General features: G+C 47.0%; 1 protein-coding gene across 5 annotated transcripts in view; it reads right to left on the bottom strand.

The window, feature by feature from the left end:
* Nucleotides 1-651: 651 nt before the first annotated feature.
* Nucleotides 652-23,840, bottom strand: part of Neu2 (neuraminidase 2) — a 31,706-nt gene continuing 8,517 nt past the window's right edge. The window contains exons 2-4 of one of the 5 annotated variants that reach the window (XM_050123156.1): nt 23,534-23,658; nt 3,433-3,644; nt 652-1,994 (exon numbers count right to left, since the gene is read on the bottom strand). In XM_050123156.1, the coding sequence (XP_049979113.1) occupies nt 1,056-1,994; nt 3,433-3,644; nt 23,534-23,546 (1,164 nt within the window). In that variant the 5' untranslated portion in view covers nt 23,547-23,658 and the 3' untranslated portion in view covers nt 652-1,055. Of the gene's footprint in view, nt 1,995-3,432; nt 3,645-9,517; nt 9,616-11,132; nt 11,288-13,158; nt 13,259-23,533; nt 23,659-23,840 lie in introns of those variants that run through there. The other 4 variants (XM_050123158.1, XM_050123162.1, XM_050123159.1 and 1 more) reach the window with 4 other exon arrangements.

Here is a 23,840-nt window from a genome sequence, read left to right as displayed (position 1 = left end):
ATACTCATCCACCTCCCCCAATCCCACAACCATACCCCCACCCCAATTCTTCCAAACTTATTGCTCCATCAGAACCACTTTCCTACCTTCATCGACATCAGCTGCATGGAAAAGCCATGTTTAGGGTACCTACAGTGGGTGGCGTAAGGGCCCCCAAGACATAACTAACGCCCAGCCTCTGTGACTGTAGCTGGATGTAGGAGAGTGTCTTAGCCTGTGTGATGAGGGATGTTGGGAATGAGCCCATTCTGGGTCATCTAGTGGACTCTAAACCAACCAGGATTTGTCTTGAGTGACAGAGGGGAGAACTTGGAGGAGGCACTTATGTGGAGACAGAGGCCCAGGAGGTAGCGAGGCAGCCATAGCTGTGAAGAATGGGCAGGAATTGCTGGAAGCCACCAGAATGTGGAGGAGGAAAGAAGAGGCACCCAGAGAACATGGCTTGCAAGCTTGAGCTTGGGGGTTGCAAAACTGCTGTTTTCTACCTCTGAATTTGTTAGAATATTCCTTGGAGATTAATACAATGACTTAACAGGTTAAAAAAAAAGTGTTCTAATTCTATCTACTCTAAAGCATTGTCAAGGACGGACACACACACAAACACACACAACATATACATACACACAGGTCTTTGTTAATTCATATCTTTGGCTTAACCTTTGCCCAAGGACTATATGAACATTTTTTTTCCAGGAAGAAATAGGCTGGGTTGAATAATTTATTAAGAACTCACTGAAAAACTAGGAGTGGGGAAAGAGGCAGGCTAAGCTAGCATAGTGACAGCTGACACACAGGATAGCAGCCTCTGTATATTCTGCCCCCACCTTCCCTGTCAAAAGCCTGGGGAAAGCCAGGCTCCTTTGATTTCTGGGCTGGAAATAGAATCCACTGTGGCAGCCGGAACAACAGAACTTGTGAAGAGCCAAGAGACCAAGCTCTCTGCATACTCCCGAGGAAGAGCCCAAGAGCTGGTCTCCAGTCTAGAGGATGCTGGAAGGGGGGAAAAATGGATGTTTTGAAGCACAAGGAAAGATTTTGGGTCCCATGCAATGAAATCACTGGGCACCAAATACCGCTGGGAAAGCTTGCTTCAGGGTGAACATGAGAAAAGTGACCTCTTCATAGTTATCTGACTCATACAGACACCCAAACTGTGGGGAGCCATCAGGGCCACTCCCCATGTTCTGCAAGTCCGAGTAGGCACAGGTGCCTGTGGCCAGCAGGGTGGGCTCTGACCAGGCCGCGGGGTCCAGTGGCTTCTGGTTGAGGTACACACCCAGGTTGGTCCTCTTCTGGGAGTCCGTAGGGTGGGTATAGAGCAGCCACACGTCTAAGGCATCTGCCGCTGAGGTGGGGTTGGGAAAGGCAGTCACACTTCCGTGGCAGCCTTTGGGGGGCTCTACAAGCTTACTCACTACCTGATTGTCCTGGAAATCTAGGCCACCATTAGGACTTTGTGCCTGGACCCTGGCTCCTAGGTGGCTCCTAGCATTGAGATAGACCACCCTCTGAGCTCCAGTGCCAACCTCAGCCACCTGGCACTCCAGTGTGTTCTGGGACACAAAGTGACCCAGTTCCCAAGTGTTCCCATGGTCGTGGCTGAGGAAGCAGAAGGCAAAGGGGGCAGGTGTCTGGCTAGGATGTAGTTTCCGGTAGGCATAAGCAGGCACTAGCAGGCTCCCCGCTGAGTTTCGCAGCTGCAGACAGTGCCCAGGCCCCACACCGAACGTGGCCCAGTCCCGGTGAGTGTTGCCAATGGTGGTATCTGTGAGATCCCGGACAGGGCTCCAGGTCCTCCCGTGGTCAGTGCTGGTGATGTGGCATAGCCGTGTGACATTAACCCTGGTCTGGATCTGGTGGTGTTCTGACACATGTCCAGGGATGGCTATGAAGAACAGGAAGAGGGTTCTTGTCTGCTTGTCATACAAGGGACATGGGTTCATGGAGCGGTGGCCCTCCAGCCGGGCTTGGGACACCACCTCCTCAGCTTGCCACTGAGTATGAGGGGAGTGGAGAAAGAGAGACACAGACTTGAAATTACTTGTGAAAACAACAGCAGCTAGTCTTGGGGGTCCATGGGGCAGGTGTCTCTTAGAGATGGAATCAAAGGCCACGAAGGGACTGCTTCTCCTACCGGTTACCACCCAGAGCAGTCGGGGCCAGACTCCTCTTCCTCCCTCCTTCCCTCTCTCCCTCCCTCCTTCCCTCTCTCCCTCCCTCCTTCCCCACTTCCCTTTCTGTTACTTTGCTTCCCACCAACATATATTTGCAGGGCACCCATGATGTGTCCAGACCCCCAGGACACAAAAGTGACTCAGGAGCCAGCAGACAGTTCATCAAGTTAAGGCTGTGCCACCAAACCTGATGACGAGCTCAATCTCCAGCCAACGTGATGGGACGAGAGAACTGTCTTACTCCAGGGCATGCACATATAAACAAACGAGCGAGTAAATGTGATTTAAAAAAAATTGTAAGTAGTAATGGTAGGAACCATTTCTAACTCCATCCTTCCTCTTCCTGGCTGGTCCAGCATTCTTAAAGGCAAAGGCTTAGTATGGACCACATCAGGCTGGTTTATCCAAGACAGAAGATGAGGGTCACCCCTGCATCACTTGCTTATGATACTCCACCAGTGAACTCATAGTGAAGATCCACACTGAACCTCCCTGCTGCCAATGCTACAGCCACTGTCTCTCCCTATTCTGCACCAGCTGCCCCAGTAAGGTACCCCAAGCAGAGACACTATGTCTAAAGACGGATGGCTACTGTGTTGCCTGATTCCCCAGTGCTGAAGGAGAAGTGTAGCTAGCTCCATTAGCTCCATTTCATAGTTTGAGAATGAGAGGCCCTAAATCGGGTAGCCAAGTTGCCTAAGACCATCCCTTGGATGAGGAACGGACCCTGGCCTTGAATTCAGCCCCATCTGCTTCAAGCACCATGACTGTGTATAACAATTAGGCACCAATCGAAAGAAACTTTGTTGCCATCCTCTAAACAGCTACCATGGAGTTGTGGGAAGAGTAATGTTACAAGTACACACAATCATCCAATTGTGCCCGGCCTCCAGGTAAATTGCCCTCAGAGGGTACCCTTCCTGTTAAATGACAATGAACCGCTCCTCCCTTGGGCTTTCAAGGATGCTGGGACACTCAGCCAGGTATGCGATGAAGCATGTGGTCAGCCAACAAATCTTGCTCCTTGAACCCCAGTGAGATCTGGGTTGGGCACTGGAGCCCCTTGGCCATCTGTCCCTGGTATGGGTTTCCAGGTCCCTCCCAGGCTTCCTAGACCCCATCTACATCTCAGTCACCAAGGGATGAACTTGCCCCTGTGTTCTTTGAGATCTATGACTGGTTCCACAGCACCTAGCACCCACGTGGGTGTGTGTTGAGACACTCCTGCTGGAGTCACTGCAGCTGGGTCCTGCCTTACCTGGACTTGATGGGTGGCTGTCTTGTAGTTTCCTCTTCGTAGGACGATCGAATCTGCATGCTCATCCGTCTTGGTCAGGCGCTTTTCCGCAAAGGCCAGCAGGGTCTTCTGCTTTGACAGGTAGAGCAGAGCTGGGATTCTGTAAGCATAGACTCCTGTCTGGAACAGTGTCTCCTTCTGCAGGACAGGGCAGGTCGCCATGGGCTTGAGATCTGGGCAGGGAGAGAAGATTCATTGTCTGCTGTCATACCTGTGCCAAACAGGTGACACCCATCTGACTGGCAAGCCAGGTCCTGTCTGGTGACCTGTGTCTCCTTTCTCATATCCCAAGACCCCATTTGCCGGTTGCGCAGTAGCCCTGGCAGGACTCCATCTAGGAACAGAAAAGTGTGCTTTGTATTAGGTTCCTGCCATAAGTCACCCGTTCCCCTCACAACAGATCTGCGACAACCTTCTGCTGCCGAGCCTGGTAGAGTAGAAGAGCCTGCTGAGTGGCACTCTGCAGCTGTCCGGATGCCAGGGAATGACACACGGGAGCCTTTTATAACTCCAGAGCCCTAGAAAGCTGTTCCAGAGAAAAAGAAAACGCCTCCATTCCCCAGGCTCTGCTCCCACAGCTGCCTGCGGCTGATACACCAGCTGCCCCCGCTGTGTGGGTGCCACCCTGAGGCAGGCAGGGGGTGGCTGTGGATCTGGAGAGAGAGGCTTTACTTACTAATGGGGCTGGGTGGAGCCCTAGAGGCATAAGAAAATGAACGACAAAAATGATGCGCATTTGCTGAAAAGAATTGAGAAGTCAGGGGATAACTTGGTGACTATGGTTGACGAAGAGTTGACAGCTAACTTTTTAGCTGGAATAACCACCATTGGCTGAGAGAACCAGAAGCCAAGATTATCCCCAACAAGGGCTGTATTTGATGACCTACCTACCTACCCAGAACATAACAGATGTTAAGATAAGATATAGCTGGGCGGCGGTGGCATATGCCTTAGTTCCAGCACTCAGGAGGCAGAGGTAAGCTGATCTCTGTGAGTTCGAGGCCAGCCTAGTCTACAAGAGCTAGTTCCAGGACAGGTTCCAAAGCTACAGCAAAATCTTGTCTCGGAAAACAAAACAAAAAAGCTAAGATAAAAAGCCAAGTGGTGGTAGCACATCCCTTTACTCCCAACACACGGGAGGCAAAGACAGGAGGCTCTCTGTGAGTTCGAGGCCAGCCTGGTCTGCAGACAGGAAAGCAAAGGCTAGGATATAAAACATAAGAACGTAAGAAACATAAAAACTTCTTTTCCTCCCTGCTAAGCGTAATTGTAGTGGGATATTTGAGCAAACTGTAAAGATGTTGCTGTTTTGCCTTGCGTGACTAAGGCACCTGATCGCTTTAATAAACAGCTGAACGGCCAATAGTTAGGCAGGAGAGGTTAGGTGGGACTTCCAGGCAGAGAAAGGAGCTCAGGATGAATCTAGGCTTGGAGAGGGACTCCAGGGAGACACAAAGGGAGGTGGACACACAGAATGGAGAAAAAGTCAAAAGCCATGTGACAGAAAATAGATTAACAGAAACTTGTTAATTTAAGTTGTAAGAGATAGTTGGGAATAAGCCTAAGCTAAAGGCCAAGCTCTCATAATTAATAATAAGTCTCTGTGTCATTATTTGGGGGGATGGAGGCCCAAAAGAAAATCTAACAAGAAAGCTGTTACAGGTTCAGAAACCTCAGTCAAATTTCTGCCAAGGGAGCCACCAGCTTCCTATGAAGTCTTACCCATGCCTTAACCTCTGGAGAAGGGAAAAGAAAGCCTGGGGTCAGCAAGCAGGAGACAGGGCTTTCTGACATTTTTCTACCGTGTAATACATTATTCAATAAAACTTGTCTTTAACCTCTTTTGAGAGGTGTTCAAGCCACAGTGAATGTTACTGGAACACGGCGGCAGAATGACGTTTAGAAGGGCAGATGCTAGCTAAGGAAAAATGTTCAATGGGTGGAGACAGACTTGCTTTGAAGCAGAGACTTGAAGCTAAGTTGGGTGGCTTATGTTCACATGAGAAGCTGAGGCAGGAAGAGTGTTCTGAATTCAAGACCAGTCTGGGCTAGACCGAGACAGTTAAAAAAAAAAAAAAAACTAAACAAAAAAAAAAAATCTAGGCCTGACAACTGCCATCTTGCTCCACGGATACAACTGTCATAAAACTTAATAGGAAAAAGCTGAATACAATTAAAATAAAAAACTGAGAAGAAAGATGAAGTTTCCGTGTCTTAGGAACTCCATCAAAGGCTGAAAAGCTGGTCCTGAAGAGAATTCTTCAGCATCCATGTGATCAGATTTAAATGTTGGTTTTAGATGTATCCAGGGCCGAAGCTTTCTCTGTTTCCATGAGTTGCCTTGGGTATATAATGTGGGAGGGGAGCCAAGGACATCCACAAAGAAGCTTGAGATGGAAAAGGGAGTCAGAGGGGTCCCCAGGAGGAACTAGAAAGGAGCTTGAGTCAGCCCTTGGGTCCAAAGAGGGGAATGTGATTTCAGAGCAACAGCACGGGTTGAGAGCAACCCAGAGGAGGGACCACAGGGCTCGGCACAGTGAGGTGACAAGAGCTCATGGCTTAGAGAGAGAAGATGGGGTCTGGGAGAGGGCTGGAGGCCTCTGGCTAGAATTAGGGACTGCATATCCTGGAATGTCCACCCTACAGAGAAGGGCCACTTTCCATTTCCAAAAGGGATGCTTAAGATCGTAGGATACATAGTTCAGCTTCTCAAAGGACCATCCGAAGGCTGCGCAGACACTGCCACTATCTAATCCAGTTGTTTTCATTGCCCACCAACAAATCCTATAACTGCGGGCAGTCATTCTGCTCTATCCCAGCCCAAGCCTCAGGAAACCATCAGTCTTCTCCCTGTCTCTGGTTTTGCCTGTTGTGTACGTCGTATACAAGTACAGTTGCCCAGTGCATGGTCATTGTACCTTGCTTCTTTCTCCTAGCGTGTTGTCTCTAAGTTCATTCATGTTACAGCATGCACCAGTACTTCATTATTTATTTATTCGTTGTTTTTAAATATGTTGCCCAGACTGGCCTGGGCCTCAATATGGAGTCAAAGGTGACTTTAAACTCCTGATCCTCCTGCCTCCACCGCCCAGGGACTAGGATTGCAGACATGTTCAGCTACATCTTGAAGAGTCCAGGAATAGAATACAGAAATGAAGGGTCTGGTCCAGGACTACAGATATATAAAATTGTAAGTCCAAACACATTTTAGAAAAATAATAAAATTAGCAATCACTGCTAACCTTTAACGAACACTTTGCCTTAAGAGCAGACATCCTTGCAGCCACTGTGTGGAGAGGTAAACTTTTGTTTTTGTTTTGTTTTTGTTTTTTCAAGACAAGATTTCTCGGAAGGTTTGGTGCCTGTCCTGGAAACCAGCTCTTGTAGACCAGGTCTCGAACTCACAGAGATCCGCCTGCCTCTGCCTCCCGAGTGCTGGGATTAAAGACTTGTGCTAGGCAGGTACTGCGGACAAAGGTTAGCATCTAACTGTTGCCTCTATAGGACCGTCTTCTTGTATTCCCTTAGTCTTTACCTGTCCTCCATGTGCTACTCTCTGCCTTGCATCCTTACAGGGACAGTGAGAAGCAGCTGTCAGCTGCAGGCTTTCTCAAACATCCTAGCTTAATGTCCTATAACCAAAGGTTGTAAAACTTAAAATGTAATGTGACTTTAAGACTGACCTCAAGGTTATAAAAGTTCTTTGACCCTCACCTGGTGCTTGGTTTTACTATAAGAGGAGGCCCCAAACCAGCCCCCATTGCCACAGTTTTAGAAGCCTGGTCTCTGGTTGTGCTCACAGCTATAGCTGAGAAGCTTTGTGTGCCCTGTGGTTTTTTTTTTCTCCTTTTTTTTTCTGAATAAAACTTGCTTCTGGTTTAATAGGCTTTGGTGGTCTGTTTCCCATCATTGTGTGACCCTGGACCCAACAATCTGGTTTATGCAGCGCTGCACGGTACTGGGGATCAAGCACAAGGCCTCAGTGTCTGGGTGAGCACTCCGCTTCTGAGTTACTTTTGAATCTCTTCCACATTAACTTGTTACCACTTCCATCTTTTCCCTGGGTGTGAAAGGAGACCCAGTCCCCCCCCTCACACACACACACCACACTGTAGCCAGCAATTGTCGTTGTGTCTTTTCAATTCTAGCCATCTTGTGGCTGCGCAGGGATAGCCCAGTGTAGTTTGGTAGTTAATGGTGTTGAGCATCTTTGCACAGCCTTACTGGTCACAAGAGATAGATTTTAGCCCAGAGACAAGCGGAAGGTTTCTGGGATTTTTTGGCAGGCGATTGAGTCAACTTTAGGGAAGTTCCTTTCTCGGTTTCAGGGAGAGACAGCAGATAAGGCTGCTACAGTTCTCCATGTGAGACAGGATAGAGATCTGGCTGAAACAGATAAGAGTGACCAAACTGGTGGTGGTGATGGTGTCTCCTAGAGACTGAGGCAGCAGAAGCAATATGATCAAGAGTATGTGTTGGTTAGTTTTCGCCAACTTGACACAAACTGAGGTCACCTGGCACCTGAGGAATTGCCTCTATTATACTGGCCTGTGGGTGTGTCTTTGGGGGCATTTTCTTGATCAGTGTTTAATGTGGGGGCCCTCGTCTCTCTGTAGGTACCACTCCTGGACATATGGCCTGAGTTGTATAAGAAATCAGGCTGAGCAAGACATGAAAGCATGCCAAGAAGTAAGCAGTGTTCCTCCATGGCCTCTGCTTCAGGTCCTGCCTGAAGCTCCTCCTTTAGCTTCTCTCTGTGAGAGTCTGATGAGGATGTGTAAGCTGAATAAACTCTTTTTTCCCCTGGGCTCCCTATGTGTTTATCAGAAAAACAGCAAGCAAACCAGGTCAGGCCTGGTCAATGCTTATGTGGGAAGTTACATCCTGGTTTCCATAGTGTCCATGGCTGTTTTCTGGAGCCCTCCTTTAGTGTCTAGCCTCCTTAAGGATGGCAACAAACACAGTAATTCCCATCACAGGGCCATATGGAATTCTGGAAACCTAGGATGGACCAGAAATAAAATAGGCTAAGAAGCCTGTTCTGATGAAATGAGTATTTGATCAGGGATGTAAAGGTCAATATTATTGTCAATATCTATTGCTTACCAGGGATAGGGTCTGGCTGAGCATTTGACAGCAATTATTTCTTCTATCCCACAGATTCCCTGTCCTCTGCAAGCCCACGATGCCCAGTGACGCTGTAGTGGAGGCCACAGAACAGCAGATACCTGCTAATGGCGGTCCAGCCACAGGACACTCCTCATCTCTAGGCAGTCACTCCCTGAACATTAGAGACAAGACTGAGTCCAGGGGTAGAGAAGACCCGGCAAAAAGGACTTCAAGGTGAGCACGAGATGTCTTACCCACCCCTCCAGCCCAAACTCACACACCCACTAGCAATTTCCCAACCCCAACCTGGGCGCTCCTTACTAAAGACCTTGTGTTCTCTAAGTACCGATATTTCTAGAAATCCTTGTGAACTGCATTTAGAAAGTCTGGTACTTACAAATATTTATTCATCATCAAATCGTCCTGATACCTCCACATGGTAGACATCAGTATGACGTCACCAATGCCTAAGTAGCCAAGCCAAGTGCAAAGGTATTTTCGAACTCCATCTTCTACACGTGAGCAAGTGTCTAAGGCTCTCTGGGGTCCCTTGACACAGCTCTACCTCCAAACAGTGGCAGTTGCTTCCAGATGACACAGTGGGAACAGAACTAAGTCAAGAGTCAAAAACCCAGATCCTGAGGCTGGAGAGAGATGACTCGGTCAATAAAACGCTTGCCTCAGAAGCATGAGGACCTGAAGTCCACCCTAAGAACCGGTGTAAAAAGTCAGGCCTGACACAGGATGCTTGTAATCCCTGGGAAAGCAGGGACAGACAGATCCCTGGGACTCCCTGGCCAGCCAGCTGAGCTAAAGTATGAGTTCCCAGTAAAGGTCTCGAGAGACCCTGAAGAATGACACCCAAGGTTGACTTCCGGCCTCCACACTCACCCAAACTCAGATTCTGACCTTAGTCACCCCCTAAAAGATTATTCACCGTTGGAAAAGTTTCTCTTTCCTCATAGGAAGCAGCAGACTAAGCTAGGCAGCCACAGAGACCCCATCCATCAGCAGCAGATGAGCCTGGACGGGACCTGGAGGGAGAGGGTCTCAGTGTAAGCCAAGCCTCACAGTAGATCAGCAACGAGAAACTGACACCATCATGTTCAAGGCAAGAAGCTGCCAGTAGATCAGAAAGGACTGTATAACAGAGATTTCGTTTGGGCCTCCCTAAGGCTACCCAAGGCTGACTGGCACTCACTGCTGTGGTCACCAAGCTCACAGCGTCTTCCCTGAGGAAGCTCACTTCCCCCACATAACCATGGAAGCAGGCGTCGGAGCTGCCACAGCTGTGAGGAAACTGAAAAGTGGGTCAGGAAGTTGGTAGGTGGCTCCCTACAAGTACACAGCCTCAGGTGGTAGGGGCATGTGGCTCTAGGCCACACACCCCGAAGACATTCACCCAAGGGTCTCGCTGCCTCCTCTTTCATTCCCCCTGGGGCACAGCCCGGCACAGATCTTGCAAAGCCAGGGATCTCATTGCTGGTTCACTTGTTCTCTTCTCTTCAAGGAGATGCCGGATAATTTGCAAAGTGGCACTTTCTAAATACCAGGAAACACAAGCAACCAGGCCCTGGCCCTGCCCTCCAGAACCCCAAAGAACAGCCAAACGTCAGTAATATGGCGAAGGATGACGTGGTCTGTGCTGCTATCCACAGAAAAGCCTTTGTTCTGAGCTTGTTTCTTTAGGGCTGAGCCAGGCTTGTGAGTTTTGAGTCGCTCTGAGTTATTGCCTGTTGGCTGCAGTCCTGGAATGGGGCCTTTTCCCCAAGGGATGGCAGTTGCCTACCCTAGGCAAGGGTCAGCACCAGGAAGGCAGCCTTGGGCAGCGCCATCAGTCGTCTCTCTCCCAAGACAACACATCTCCAGCCAGTTCAGCAACTCCACCTGGATCCATTCTAAACTGAAAGGGGCCTTGAATCACATGTAATGGACATACTGAGAGCTCTCTTTAGAAGTTTAGAGCTCTTTAATCCCAGCACTTGGGAAGCAGAGGCAGGAAGATCTCTGTGAGTTCAAGAGTTCAAGGCCAGCCTGGTCTACAAGAGCTAGTTTCAGGACAGGTTCCAAAAGCAACAGAGAAATCCTGTCTTGAAAATCGAAGAAGAAGAAGAAGAAGAAGAAGAAGAAGAAGAAGAAGAAGAAGAAGAAGAAGAAGAAGAAGAAGAAGAAGAAGAAGAAGAAGAAGAAGAAGAAGAAGAAGAAGAAGAAGAAGAAGAAGAAGAAGAAGAAGAAGAAGAAGAAGAAGAAGAAGAAATTTAGAGCGACAGCCAGCCATTCAAGAGTAGAATCAGCTGCTCATTTGCTGATCTGAGCCCCCTTCCCCAACCTGTCCCCAACCTACATGCCCTCTAGGTACCCAAGAACCCATGAAGGTGTGTGTTCCACCAGCATGGGCTGAGATACTGTGAAACCACCATGCTTGTTAAACTGATCCTACTGGAAGCTTTCCCACGCACCACATCACTTCAGACGATGACCTGGCAGCAAGAACTCCTGTTTATATCAACAGAGGGACATACGGGTCAATTTAGAGATAAGTCATATCATACCTCCAGGAGCGTGTGCCAAGCAGGATCCAGGGAGTTCTGGGCTTGTAAAGACAGAGAGAGGCAGTAGGAATCTGGTTTCTAGAAGGTCACCGTGGCTCCTGCAGTTCCCTGGCCTTGACTCCCGTCTCAGCCCCTCTGTCCGTCCATGCCTATATACAGCTAAAGGAGTCCTCCTGTGTGCCTCCCACTCATCTGACAAGGCACACTCCGGGGACTGTGTCAGCGTCCAGGCCCAGCCCTGGCCTAATTAGGATGCTGTCTTTCATTAGTCTGGAACAAGTTTGCCAGCTACCAACCCTGTCACCCCTGAATCAGAGATGACCTTGGGCAGCGTGGCATGGTGTGAGTCAAGTTGTCTCTTACAAATGGTTACACTAAGCAAGATGCGCTCAGTGGGAGCAGACTTCCTGGGGTTTGGGAAAATGTAACATTCCTGGGGAGGAGTAGGTTGGAGTCACGTAGAACTTGACTGCCATTCTGGCTCAGCTGTGATAGCCAAATGACCCCTTGGAACCTCAGGTTCTCTGAAAAATGAAAAACCTCATGTCGATCCTAAACTACGCAAAAGCGCTCAGAATCGGAATGGAGAATGGAGCCCCCTTTGCGAAACCCTGACCATAACACGGCATCAGCCAGACGGCTCCGACACAGGGGACGCACGCATTTTCTTAGTCTGCTTTTTTATTTCTGTGACACACACCAGGAGCAAAAACATCTGTACCTTATTCCATCACTAAAGGAAGTCAGGGCAGAAACTCAAGGAAGGAAGCAGAACCCTGGAGCATCGCTGACTCCTCCTGGCTTGTTCACTTTGCTTTCTTAGACTTTCTACCTGCCCAGGGATCGTACCACCCACAGTGACAGGGCCTCCCACATCAATTATTAATCAAGAAAATGCCCAGAGGCTTATCCACAGGCCAATCTGAAGGAACATTTACTCAACTGAGGTTCTTCTCAGATGACTCTAGCTGTGTCAAGTTGACAAAATAATAATAATAATAATAGTAATAATAATAATAAAAATTAAAAGCCCAGTTAGGACACATGTATATCTGATAGCAGTTAGAAAAGACTCTTTTGGAACACAAAAAGCCAACTCAAGCTTACACAGAAAATACCACAAGAGCAACTATCCTATCCAACCCAAGATGAAGGCTACCTTTCTTACTAATAATCCTTGTGGCCAAGAATGACTTCAAAGTAACTTACAGAATCTTCATTTTGCCTCTGAAAGTTTTCCTATTTCCCTTTCCCTTCAAAAAACACCCACACATGTTCTCGCGGCCATGTCAATTTCCAAATATATCTCATTCCCCTCCTCACCCCTCCCTCTTGCTCAACAGCTATCTACAGAGAGCTAAGATCTCTAGTGCCTTGCTTGCTCTAATCTAAGGCACTTTCTGACATACCATTGGTGTCTCCATGATGGGCAGCTGGCTGCCATCCATGAAGGTTGGACCAGATAACCCATCTGACCTTTAACCTAGCGTTCAGTAGGTTAGAGACCCAGTAGATGTCAGACCCTGGTGATGAACTCTTATCTTCTGGGCCCACCTTGTGCAAGGCTCCGGGGCCCTTCCCAGAGGGACAAGTTACTTGGGGCACACAGCCAAAAGCACATATCACCTTGTTCCAGTCCATTGCAGGACATGGATGGGCTGAACACAGGACACGTCAAAAGCTAGCTAAAGGCAAGCTGGTTTCAAAACATATTTTTTTTGTCTTAGTCTTGACAAAAGAGGGAGAAAGGGGGAAGTAGAAAAAGACAAGATCTCTTGAGTAAATTGGGAGCATGGGGACCTTGGGAGAGGGTTGAAGGGGAGGGGAGAGGCAGGGAGGGGAGCAAAGAAAAATGTAGAGCTCAATAAAAATCAATTTTAAAAAAGAGGGAGAAAGGATTCCCTTTTATTTCCTGTCTTATTCCAAAGTCTTTTTGTGATATCTTCCCTTTGGCTGCTCAGGTCTAGAATGTTCCCTGGCTCAGAGCTAAGCATACATTCAGTTCTTTACTTCTTGAGAGGTTTACCTCCCTGGTCACAATGGTCCGTCTCTATAGCCTCTTCTGGGTCCTCGTGGTCTGGTCTTAACCTCTCTCACATGAGTTCTGGAAGACAGTCATTAATGTGGACTTGGGATTTCTCCGTGGAAGTCCCACTGTCCCAGTCAGTGTTCTGTTCCTGTGAAGAGACACCATGACCAAGGCAACTCTTATAATAGAAAGCATTTAATTAGGGCCTTGCTTACATTTTCATAGGTTTAGTCCATTAGCATCATGGTGGGGAGTGTGGTACTGAAGAAATCCCTAAGAGTTCTACATCCAGATGCACAGGCTTCAGGAAAAGAGAGAGCCATGGGGCCTGGCTGGAGTTTTTGAAACCTCAAAGCCCATCCCCAGTGATACACTTCCTCCAACAAGACACCACCTCCTAATCCCTCTCAATGAGTACCACTCCCTGATGACCAAGTATTCAAGTCTATGAGCCTATGGAGGCCATTCTCATTCAGACCACACAAAAGGCCCCAATAAACTTCCTTCTTTGACCTACAGGCGCAGGTCAGTTAATGTCCTTGAAGTGAATGCTTTGACCTCGTATTTTCCCACCAGATAACTGGTGGGTCCCTGAAGAGTTGTTTCAGAGTGCAGTAAGTACAGGAGATGAAGGAAATGGCCCAACATGGTGTTTCATGTAATCTTAGAACTTGGGAGGCTCCCTGCAAGAGGCTACAAATGATGAGTTCTGAGCTAGTCCTAGGTTACAGAATGAGACTCTGCCTCAGAAAAGCCGCAGAAAAGAGAGAAAAACAGTTAAAGCTCTGTTTAAATGCTATAGAATGCAAGAGGAAGTAGGGTACAAGATGGCAAATAAGGCCCCACTTTGGTAAGTTTACTAAACACTCAAAACTCTGTTAAAAGATAAAACCAAATAAACCACGCATTGATGCGTCCCCCAAACTTAGCACGGTACCACAAATGAAACACAGTAAACATCTTTTGCATGTAGAATTATTATTTTTTATTTTAACGTATATTTACCTCTCTGTTTTTCCAGAGAGAGTCTCACCTGTAGCTCAGGCTGCCCTGGAGCTCACTAGGTATCCAGGTCGGCCTCCTACTAATACTTCTCCTCCTTTAGCTTCCTAATATCTGCGATCATAGGCACGCACCGCCACACCCATGCCTATAGGAAGCAAAGAAACGCCCCGGCGATCCGTCTTACCTGATGTTAGACAGACGACGCTTGCTTACTTTCTTGTGCTCCTCCACACACAGACCAATTCCACTCATGGAACAGAAAAAGAAAGGCAAGGCATGCAGAGAGGCGAGAACAATACATGAATGAAGCCAGCCGGCTTAAAAGGCTGGAGGACTTTCCCTACCCAAGCCACGAGTGACAAACACAGCCTGCCGAGATATGCCTACGGTATGCAAAAATGGTGGGTGCTGTACACATACCTACACAGGGTAACAAGACTCCTGATCCCCCTCACTGGCCCGCTCCCATTCTCGGAAACTCCTCTTTCTTAATAAACTATTTTTATTACCCACCACATGTCGTTGGTGCAGTTCCTTACCCTGGGGCATGAGAACCTGGAAACTTGGGCGGGTACCCTCCTGACTTTCTTCTGCACCTTTGACAACTGGTACAGAAGGAGGAAGGGTCTGGGCTGTTCCTTGTTTCTTTCTTCTGGGCACCCCCTTCACTTTCTGGAACAAGCTCCATGAGAGGTTGCTAGTGTGGGGGCATCTCTCCTTTTCCCTCCTGCCTCTCCTTCCCTCAGCTTCTGCTGCCAGGAGTGGGTGCTTCTAAAACTTTACTCCTGCCCTAGGGACCTTACCTAAGCTTGTTCAGAGGCAAACACGCTTCTGCGGGAGCTGGCAGCTGTCAGGCCTTCAGAACTTTAGACTCAAAGGCACCTGCCTGGGAGCTGAGGGTGATCCACCTTTAAGCTGTGGCAGGACCCATAGCAACCCAGTGCTGAGTCTGGGAGATGAAGGGGTTCTTGTGCTGACCGCCACAGCATAAACAGAGGCCCTTGCTCACACAAACACCTACATGGCCACAGGCGGAGACCAGCAAAGACAGGGGTATCCACGCGGCTGCTTGGGGTCCACGTGCACAACACTCCAAACTTTTCTGCTCTCCTGCCTTTCACCCCTACAACCCTGTAGGCTCTTCTTCCCAGCTGCCCCAGGGCAGCGTGGCTGGAAAGACGGACTCAGACAGATGCAGTTCTAAGCTTGGGCATTGGCAGCACAAATGCTGACTTTGCTGTCCACAGGGTCCTATTGCCCACCATCTTTGTAGGGTGCCAGGGCCAAGCCATTCCTAATTTACTAAGCTCCCCGCTTTCTATAGCTGTGATATATTCACTTCTGCTACATCATACCTTAATTCCTCTCAGGTCCTCTCTGTGCATTTGCTGTGGACAGTCCTGTCCCCGGGAGCATGGAGCTAATTCCCCCAGGTAATAAGGCCATTCCTTTGAGCTTGTAATCCAAATGGGGGAGGCGGGGCCAGCTTGTTCTCTCTTTTAGCCTGAATGGGGATTTAAACTGAAGACTCCAAAGCCCACTAGTCACATAAGCCAGCTCCTTCTCTGAGCCTAGTTGCTCAATAACTTGGGACTATTCTTAGAGCTCTTAAGGAGGCAGACCTTATTCCATGGAGGTAAGAGAAATAGCCTCTGGCATGCTCATAGCAGGGACCTGGTCCTGGGAGAAGGACAACACAGGCAACCGATTTAAACCCCAGGCAAGGTAACTGCAGAAGAGCAGGCCATTCAAAGCAGCCGTTCCAATTCTCCCAGGACTGCTCAGACTCGCCAGTGACTCAGGTCAGCTGGCTGGGAAGCAGAGCTCCAAGCCATAGATCTTGGGGATCAGGGCAGAGGAGAGGGAGCTCCTATTTCTTTCCTCACGTAGTGTCCCTTGAACTACATGCTACCAGGCAGTCTCAAGAACTGGAATAAGAGTTTTGTCAATAGCTGTAAATCGTAAAGAGATGGTCAAAGCAGGGACCTTAACTGGTCCAAGTGCTGAGAGCTGGTGATAGCTGAGTACTTAACCCTAAATGGGACATGCATGTCACCCTCTCCAGGGTACAGGGGACATTGTGGAAGGGGAGGTGGAAGGACTGTGGGAATCAAAGGATTGGGAATGGAGGGAGAGAGGGAGGGGGAGCAAGCAAAGAGGCTCAAGGGGAGGAGAGGGACTAGAGGGGAGAAAGCAGAGGGGTGTAGGAGAAGTGGGGTGGGGCGGTATGGAATGACAGCACATTATATGCAAACGTGGTATTGCAAATGTTTTCAAATTAAATTAGAGCCTAGAGATGGCTCAGCACTTAGGATTCGATTCCCAGTCCCCATATGGAGTTGCTTACAACTGCCTAAAACTCTAGTTCCAGGGACCCAGTGTCGTCTCTGGCCTCCGAGGGTTTGTGCATTCTTGTGCACAAACCCATATACAAGCCTTGTATTTTAGTCCTGTAAAAATCTGTGACTTCTAGGGTACACAGCAATTTCAAATTAACTCCTTGAGTTGAAGGGATTCAGCCAGCTTCTGCCACAGGGAAGCTAGAGCCTCCTCATCTCCAACCAATGCGTAAAACAGGAAGAGAAGCTTGTGGTCCCTCCTGGACAGGGATTCTGTCTCTTATCAGCATTGAAGATGGACAGAGATTGACTGTTACCATCTGCTTCCCCAAAAGCTTTCTGGGATCACAGCTCTTAGTGGGGCATAGTGACCTTAGGATAGGGATGCCGAGTGAGCAACATCAATATTAACACAAAGAAGCCAGTTGGCAGAAAGTCTGTGGAACCTTCTCTCCCTGCGTCCAGATCACCCACAGAGCAGGCACCAAAGAGTATACAATGTACAAAAGCGAGGGAAGGTGGGTGGTCTGGAGAGGACCTGTCTAGGGTCATGAGACTCCTTGCTTAGTGCTTCTGAGCTCTTTCTCAGCACCTGAGCTTGCTCCCAATCTCAGGAGTGTCTTTCTCTTTCTTAACAAACTGTCTCTATTTCCAACACTTTACTGGGTTTCCTTGGTACGGTTCCTCATCCTGGGATGCAAGAACCTGAAAACTTGAGTGTACCCTCCCAACTCTGACCCACGCCTTTAACAATAGCCGTGCATTTAACGAAAGTACTGAAACGTGGCTTGAGATGTTGGGGAGATGGCTCAGCGGGCACAGCAAGCACAAGGACCCGAGTTGGATCCCCAGAGCTCACACAGCAATCTGTGGGTGCTGGCATGCACGCTTGTAATCTCAAGAGACAGAGACAAGGAGGGGCCCTGGGACTCTCTGGTCAGCCAGTCTAGCCTGAATAGTAAGTTCCAAGACAATGAGAGACCCCCATCTTAAAATATGGCTGACAGTAATATGGTGAGCCACCCCTTTAAATATGGTTGCTCACCCCTTTAATCCCAGAACTCAGGAGACAGAGGCAGGAGGTTCTCTGTGAGTTCAAATCCAGCCTGATCTACATGGCAAGTATTGGATAGTCAGGATTACATAAATACATAGAGAGACCTTGTCTCAAAATGCCAACGATAGTGATCTTAGTAATAATAAGCTAAAAGTAAAAAGGAAGGTGGATAGCATGTAACAATATAAGAGGTTGTCCTCTGGCCTCCAAATGATGCACACAGACATACACATGGACATGTGAACACGTTTTAAAAATTAAAGTATGGCATAAGGGTGGGTGTTTGCTGACTCTGTCCTAACTGGATCACCAAGTGGAAAAAAATAACACACTTATGTGGATATGCTTGAGTCCATGCGCAAGCTTAACTTATATTAACTCAAAGGAGCAACAGAGTAAGTGTTTAAGAACATTCAGTGCATTAATCTTGTATTCTGCTACACTACTGAAGGTGTTCTGTAAATCTCTGAAGAAAGAAATTGAAGAAGACAGCAGAAAATGGAAAGATCTCCCATGTTCTTTGTAGGTAGAATTAACACAGTAAAAATGGCAATCTTACCAAATGCAATCTACAGATTCAATGCAATGCCCATCAAAATTCCAGCAAAATTCTTTATAGACCTCAAAAGAACAATACTCAACATCATATGGAAAAGTAAAAAAAACAGGATCGCCCAAATAATCCTGTACAATAAATCAATCACAATCCCTGAGTTTAAACTCTACTACAGAGATACAGCCTGGTATTGGCATAAAAATAGACAGGAGGACCAATGGAATCGAATCGAAGACCCAGATATCAATCCATACACCTACAAACATGATGTGGGAGTGTCATATATCAATCTGTTGATTTCATTGGTTAAGCAATAAAGAAACTGCTTGGCCCTGATAGGTTAAAACATAGGTGGGAGGTGTAAACAGAACAGAATGCTGGGAGAAAGAGGAAGTGAGCTCAGAGATGCCATGCTCCTCTCTCCCGGGCAGACGCACGCGATGAAGCAAGCCACCAGGTCAGACATGCTGAATCTTTCCTGGTAAGACCGATGCTACACAGTTTATTAGAGATGGGTTGATTGGGATATCAGAATTAGCCAGTAAGGGCTAGAGCTAATGGGCCAAGCAGTGTTTAAATGAATACAATTTGTGTGTTGTTATTTTGGGGGATAAGCTAGCAGGCGGCCAGGGACACAGCCCCGCCGCTCTTAATACTACACAAACACTTGATTTTTGACAAAGAAGCAAAAAATATAAAATGGAAAAAAGAAAGCATATTCAACAAATAATGCTGGCATAACTGGATATCAACATGTAGAAGAATGAAAATAGATCCATATCTATCACCATGCACAAAACTCATGTCCAAATGGACCAAGGACCTCAATATAAAACCAACCACACTGAACCTCATAGAAGAGAAAAAAGGAAGTACACTTGATCGCATTGGCACAGGAGATCACTTCCTAAATATAACCCCAGTAGCACAGACACTGAGAGAAACAATTAATAAATGGGACCTCCTGGAACTGAGAAGCTTCTGTAAAGAAAAGGACATGGTCAACAAGACAAAACGGCAGCCTGCAGAATGGGAAAATATCTTCACCAACCCCACTTTGGACAGAGGATTGATCTCCAAAATATTCAAAGAACTTAAGAAATTGGTCATCAAAAGAACAAATAATCCAGTGAAAAATGGGGTACAGACCTAAACAGAGAACTCTCAACAGGAATTTAAAACAGTTGAAAGACACTTAAGGAAATGTTCAACATCCTTAGGCATCAGAGAAATGCAAATCAAAACAACTCTGAGATTCCAAGAATGGCCAGGATCAAAAACACTGATGACAATTTATGCTGGAGAGGATGTGGAGTAAAGGGAACACTCCTGCATTGCTGGTGGGACTGCAAAACTGGTACAGCTGCTTTGGAAATCAGTATGGAGAGTTCTCAGAAAATTAAGAAACAACTTTCCTCAAGACTCAGCAATACCATTTTTAGGTATATATCCAAAGGATGCTCAATCATGCCACAAGAATATATGCTCAGCTATGTTCATAGCAGCATTATTTGTCATAGCCAGAACCTGGAAACAATCTAACTGCCCCTAAGTCAAAGAATGGATAAAGAAAATATGGTACATTTACACAACGGAGTACTACACAGCGGGGGGGAGGGGGGGATAATGACATCTTGAAATTTGTAGGCAAATGTATAGATCTAGAAAACATCGTATTGAGTGAGGTAACCCAGACCCAGAAAAACAAATATAATATGTACTCACTCATAAGTAGCTTTTAGACATAAAACAAAGTAAAACCAGCCTACAATTTACAACCCCAAAGAACCTAGACAACAAAGAGGACCCTAAGAGAGACATACATGGATCTAATCTACATGCAATGTAGAAAAAGACAAGATCTCCTGAGTAAACCAGGAGCATGGGGATCATGGGAGAGGGTATAACAGGAGGGAGGAGGAAGAGAGGGGAGCATAGAAAAATATATAACTCAATAAAAACAATAAAAATTTTAAAAATTAAGAAAAAGAACATTCGTTGGGTGATTCTTCTTTGAGAAGCCCACACCCACGTTTCTACAGCGTGGGTGCGTCTCACTTTCTTCCTCAATGCCTTTCTTTCTCTTAACCCCAGTGCTTCAAATCTATATAAAGTCCCTTAATACGAACTCCAAATTTGCCTCAACAAAATGTTGTTGAACACATTCAGCGTGGCACCATGCTCACAGGGAAGGAAGAGACAACAACATTACAGTGGAAATCTCAGAATTGCCTGTTAATATGTGGGAGGAACTGAGCTGGCAAAGGCAGGGACAACCGCAGGGCAGAGTGCCATGGCTCACGGAGGAAGAGATGAGAGGGCAAGTGGGGTCAGGAGGACCTCTCCAGGGGGCCCAGGGGAGAAAAAGGAAAATGTCCTGAGGCAGAGACAGAACATCTCAGCAGAGTGCCAACCATCTCAGCAACATCCCTGGAAGGGAGGTAGGAAGCGTGTCAAGCCTTATGGGAACAGGACATGACTGCAGGAATCTGTCTGTTCTTGGAAGGCATTTAGGGTGTTCCCCTTTATCTCTGGTATCCTGCAGCTGCTTTCCGGGTTGGATGTGAATTCGGTTGTGAATTCCGCTGACCTGGTCTAGGACTCAGCGTGCTTTCAAACTGGGGGCTCTCTCTTCGACTCTGAAGACTACGCATCTATTATTTCTCTGACTACTCTCTCCTCCACTTCCGGTGCTCTCCCTCACAATGGCCTGGCCAATGGCTCCTATGGTTTTGTGATTTATTCTGTGACTGGTTTTGAACCTTTTCCATAGTTTCCATAGTGAGCTGCCATGTGAACACTGGGAATCTAACCCAGGTCCTTGGCAGATCAGCCGGTGCTCTTAATCGCTGAACCATCATTTCGGCCATGCACTTATTTTAAAGCTTTATAGCCATGGATGTGTTTAATTCTAATAGCAGCCCCACTTCACAGATACTGTTTGTCACGTCTGCTTACAAAAGAGGAAACAAGGGAACTAGACCAATGTCACACACACCCCTGAAATCTGCAGAACTGGATTTAAAAGTAAAAAACAAACAAAAAACAAACAAATAAACCACCCAGGAGTTCAGAATACCACAGACTGAGCTGAGTAACCTAGCCCTACCCTCAAGCTTAGACACTCTAAGCTGGTGTCTATGACCTAACACAAGTACCTCAGAGCGTGACTACATTTGGAGAGAGGTCTTCAAAGAGAAAAGATAAAATGAGGTACAGGCTGGGATCTGGCTGATGCCTTTATAAGCAGAGGAGAAAAACCACATGAAGATGTGGAGAATTTAGGCATCTGCAAGTTGAGAACCAAACCTGTTGGCCCTGCTCTTCTGGACATCAAAAGAGAGCGGCCTCAAACACAACCAACACTATTGGATCTTTGATCTCAGACTTTGAGCTTCTACTACTGGAAAGCAATAAATTTCGGTTGTTTAAGGGCTCTAACCCGTGGTGCTTCCTTACGGCAAACCCAGCGGAACACCTTCCGGCATCACACACAGCCAGTTCTAACCCCCGCCTCTGGTCAGCTCACACATTTATGTATGTCTAGCTTGCTCGGTTATTATTATTTGACAAAAAAAAAAGGAGAAAATATTTAATTTCCATACTCTGGAATCATAGTGGGGGTAAAAGTTCACATGATTGCTTTTAGAATCTGGGTTTTCTGTTTTTCTATTGTTTCTATTTTTCTGTTTGTCCCCTTTCTCACTTCTTTGAGTTACCCTTTACGTCAGGCTGCCTCAGTGCTTTCCTGGGCCAGCTCACCCTCATGGGGAACCCTCATCCAGGTGCTCTGATGAATCGTTCTTACTGGTGTTTGGGGTTACAGAGCCTCCCTCTCCCATAATTGCCTCTTTCTATATTTAAGGATTCGAAGACTCTCAAATTTCTTTCTCAGTTTCCATGTTGGGATTTCTGGTTATCAGGAGTAGCTAGGAGTTAGACCTCATAAGTGGCCCCAGTGCACGCTTCTATTTCCCCATAGGCAATTCTAATTTCTCTCCACAGCCGGGGGCATTTTTCAACTTTGGCCCTGAAAGTTCTTTTCAAGTTTCCTGTTGCACCCACAGGGTTCAGATTCTTGTGTTCTCATGTGCACTTTTTTTAAACAAACAAAATGAGGGGGGTGGCTTGGTGAGCAAATGTGAGGACCCGAGTTCAGACCTCAGAACCCACACAAAACTGGATGTGGGAACAGCACTCGTGTGATTGGGATGGGAGGCAGAGACATAGGAAGCTCTGGGGGATAGAGGGCCATCGAGCCTGATGTATACAGTGGGGACCTACAAGAGACCCGGTCTCAAACATAGTGGAAGGTGAGGACTGACGCTCCACACATGCCATGGCACATGTATGTCCACCTCACTCATGAACATGCTCTCACATACAAACATCATGCATGTGCACAGCTCTGAAAGAAAGAGGGGGAAGAGGAAGGAAGGAAGGGAGGGAGGGAGGGAGGGAGGGAGGGAGGGAGGGAGGGAGGGAGGAAGAGAGAGAGGGAGGGAGGGAGAAGGAGGAAGGGAGGGAAGAAGGAGCACCAACTGTTCTTGTGGAGGACCTGAGTTCAGCTTTCAGCATACACATCAGGTGGCTCACAGCCACCTGGACCTACAGCTCCAGGGAGTCTAACACCCTCTTCTGGTCTCCAACTGCATCCACATGCATGCTACATACAGAGAGACACATACATAAAATAAAGAAAGCAAGTAAAGACCACAGAGATTATCATAAGAGTTATCAGAGTAACAACAGAGTTAGCCATTCATTCGTGGCACTTTGAGGTTAACCTTAATTTTGAACAGAAATGTGTATTTTTTATAGAAATACATGCCTATCCTTTCTGTGTATTTAGGAAAATGTATGTGACCTTGGGCAAACTATTTAACCTCTGTGTATCTGGCTTCCTCATCACAAGACAGTGGCGATAATTAGATAAATTAATTCACACACTTACACCTGTTTGCATATGCACACGTGTATGTTCTGTGCTGGAACCACACATGAGGGAGAAAAGCAGTCTTTTTTTTTTCTTTCTGAGTCTGGGTCACTTCACTGAGTATTATATTCTCTGATTCCATCCACTTTTGTAACTAATCTTTCTCTGTCCCGCCAGCCAGCTCCCAAATAACGACACAGAGACTTATTGTTAATTATGAAAGCTTGGCCTTAGCTAAGGTTTGTTCCTAACTAATTCTAATTAACTAATGAAGCACCCACCCTGCTTCATTCATGTCACCTGCCATCTCTCTCATGTCTCTCTCACACGCATGCCTAGATTCATCACCAATTTCCTCCCTCTCTGCTGGGAAGTCCTGCCTATACCTCCTGCCTAGCTATTGCCTGTTCAGATTTTTTATAAACCAATCACAGCAATATATCTTCACACAGTATACAAATATCCCACAACACACTTGCCTGCAAATTTCATTTTTCTTCATACGCAAATAATATTCCATTTTGTGCATGTTAGCACATGCATGTTAGCACATGCTTTCATTATCCATCCGCTGGCAGACGTCTAGGTCAGCCCCACTTTCTTGCTATAAAACAGCAACAAACATGGATATATAAACATCTCTGAAATAGGATATGGAGTATAGAGCATATGCCCAGAGTGAATTAGCTGGGTCAGAGTTATTGTTTGTTTGATGTGTGTGTAGATGGATTAGTGAATTAAAATGTATTTAATAGTGAAAATGTAAAGCCCTAAACAAGTTCACTG

Source organism: Alexandromys fortis, unplaced genomic scaffold (genome assembly GCF_014885135.2).
Source record: "Alexandromys fortis isolate MF-2015 unplaced genomic scaffold, M_Fortis_MF-2015_v1.1 scaffold_213, whole genome shotgun sequence".
In the NCBI taxonomy this organism is placed as follows: Eukaryota; Metazoa; Chordata; class Mammalia; order Rodentia; family Cricetidae; genus Alexandromys; species Alexandromys fortis.
Note: the sequence above shows the minus strand (reverse complement) of the source record. Positions and strands in the feature narration are given on the sequence as shown.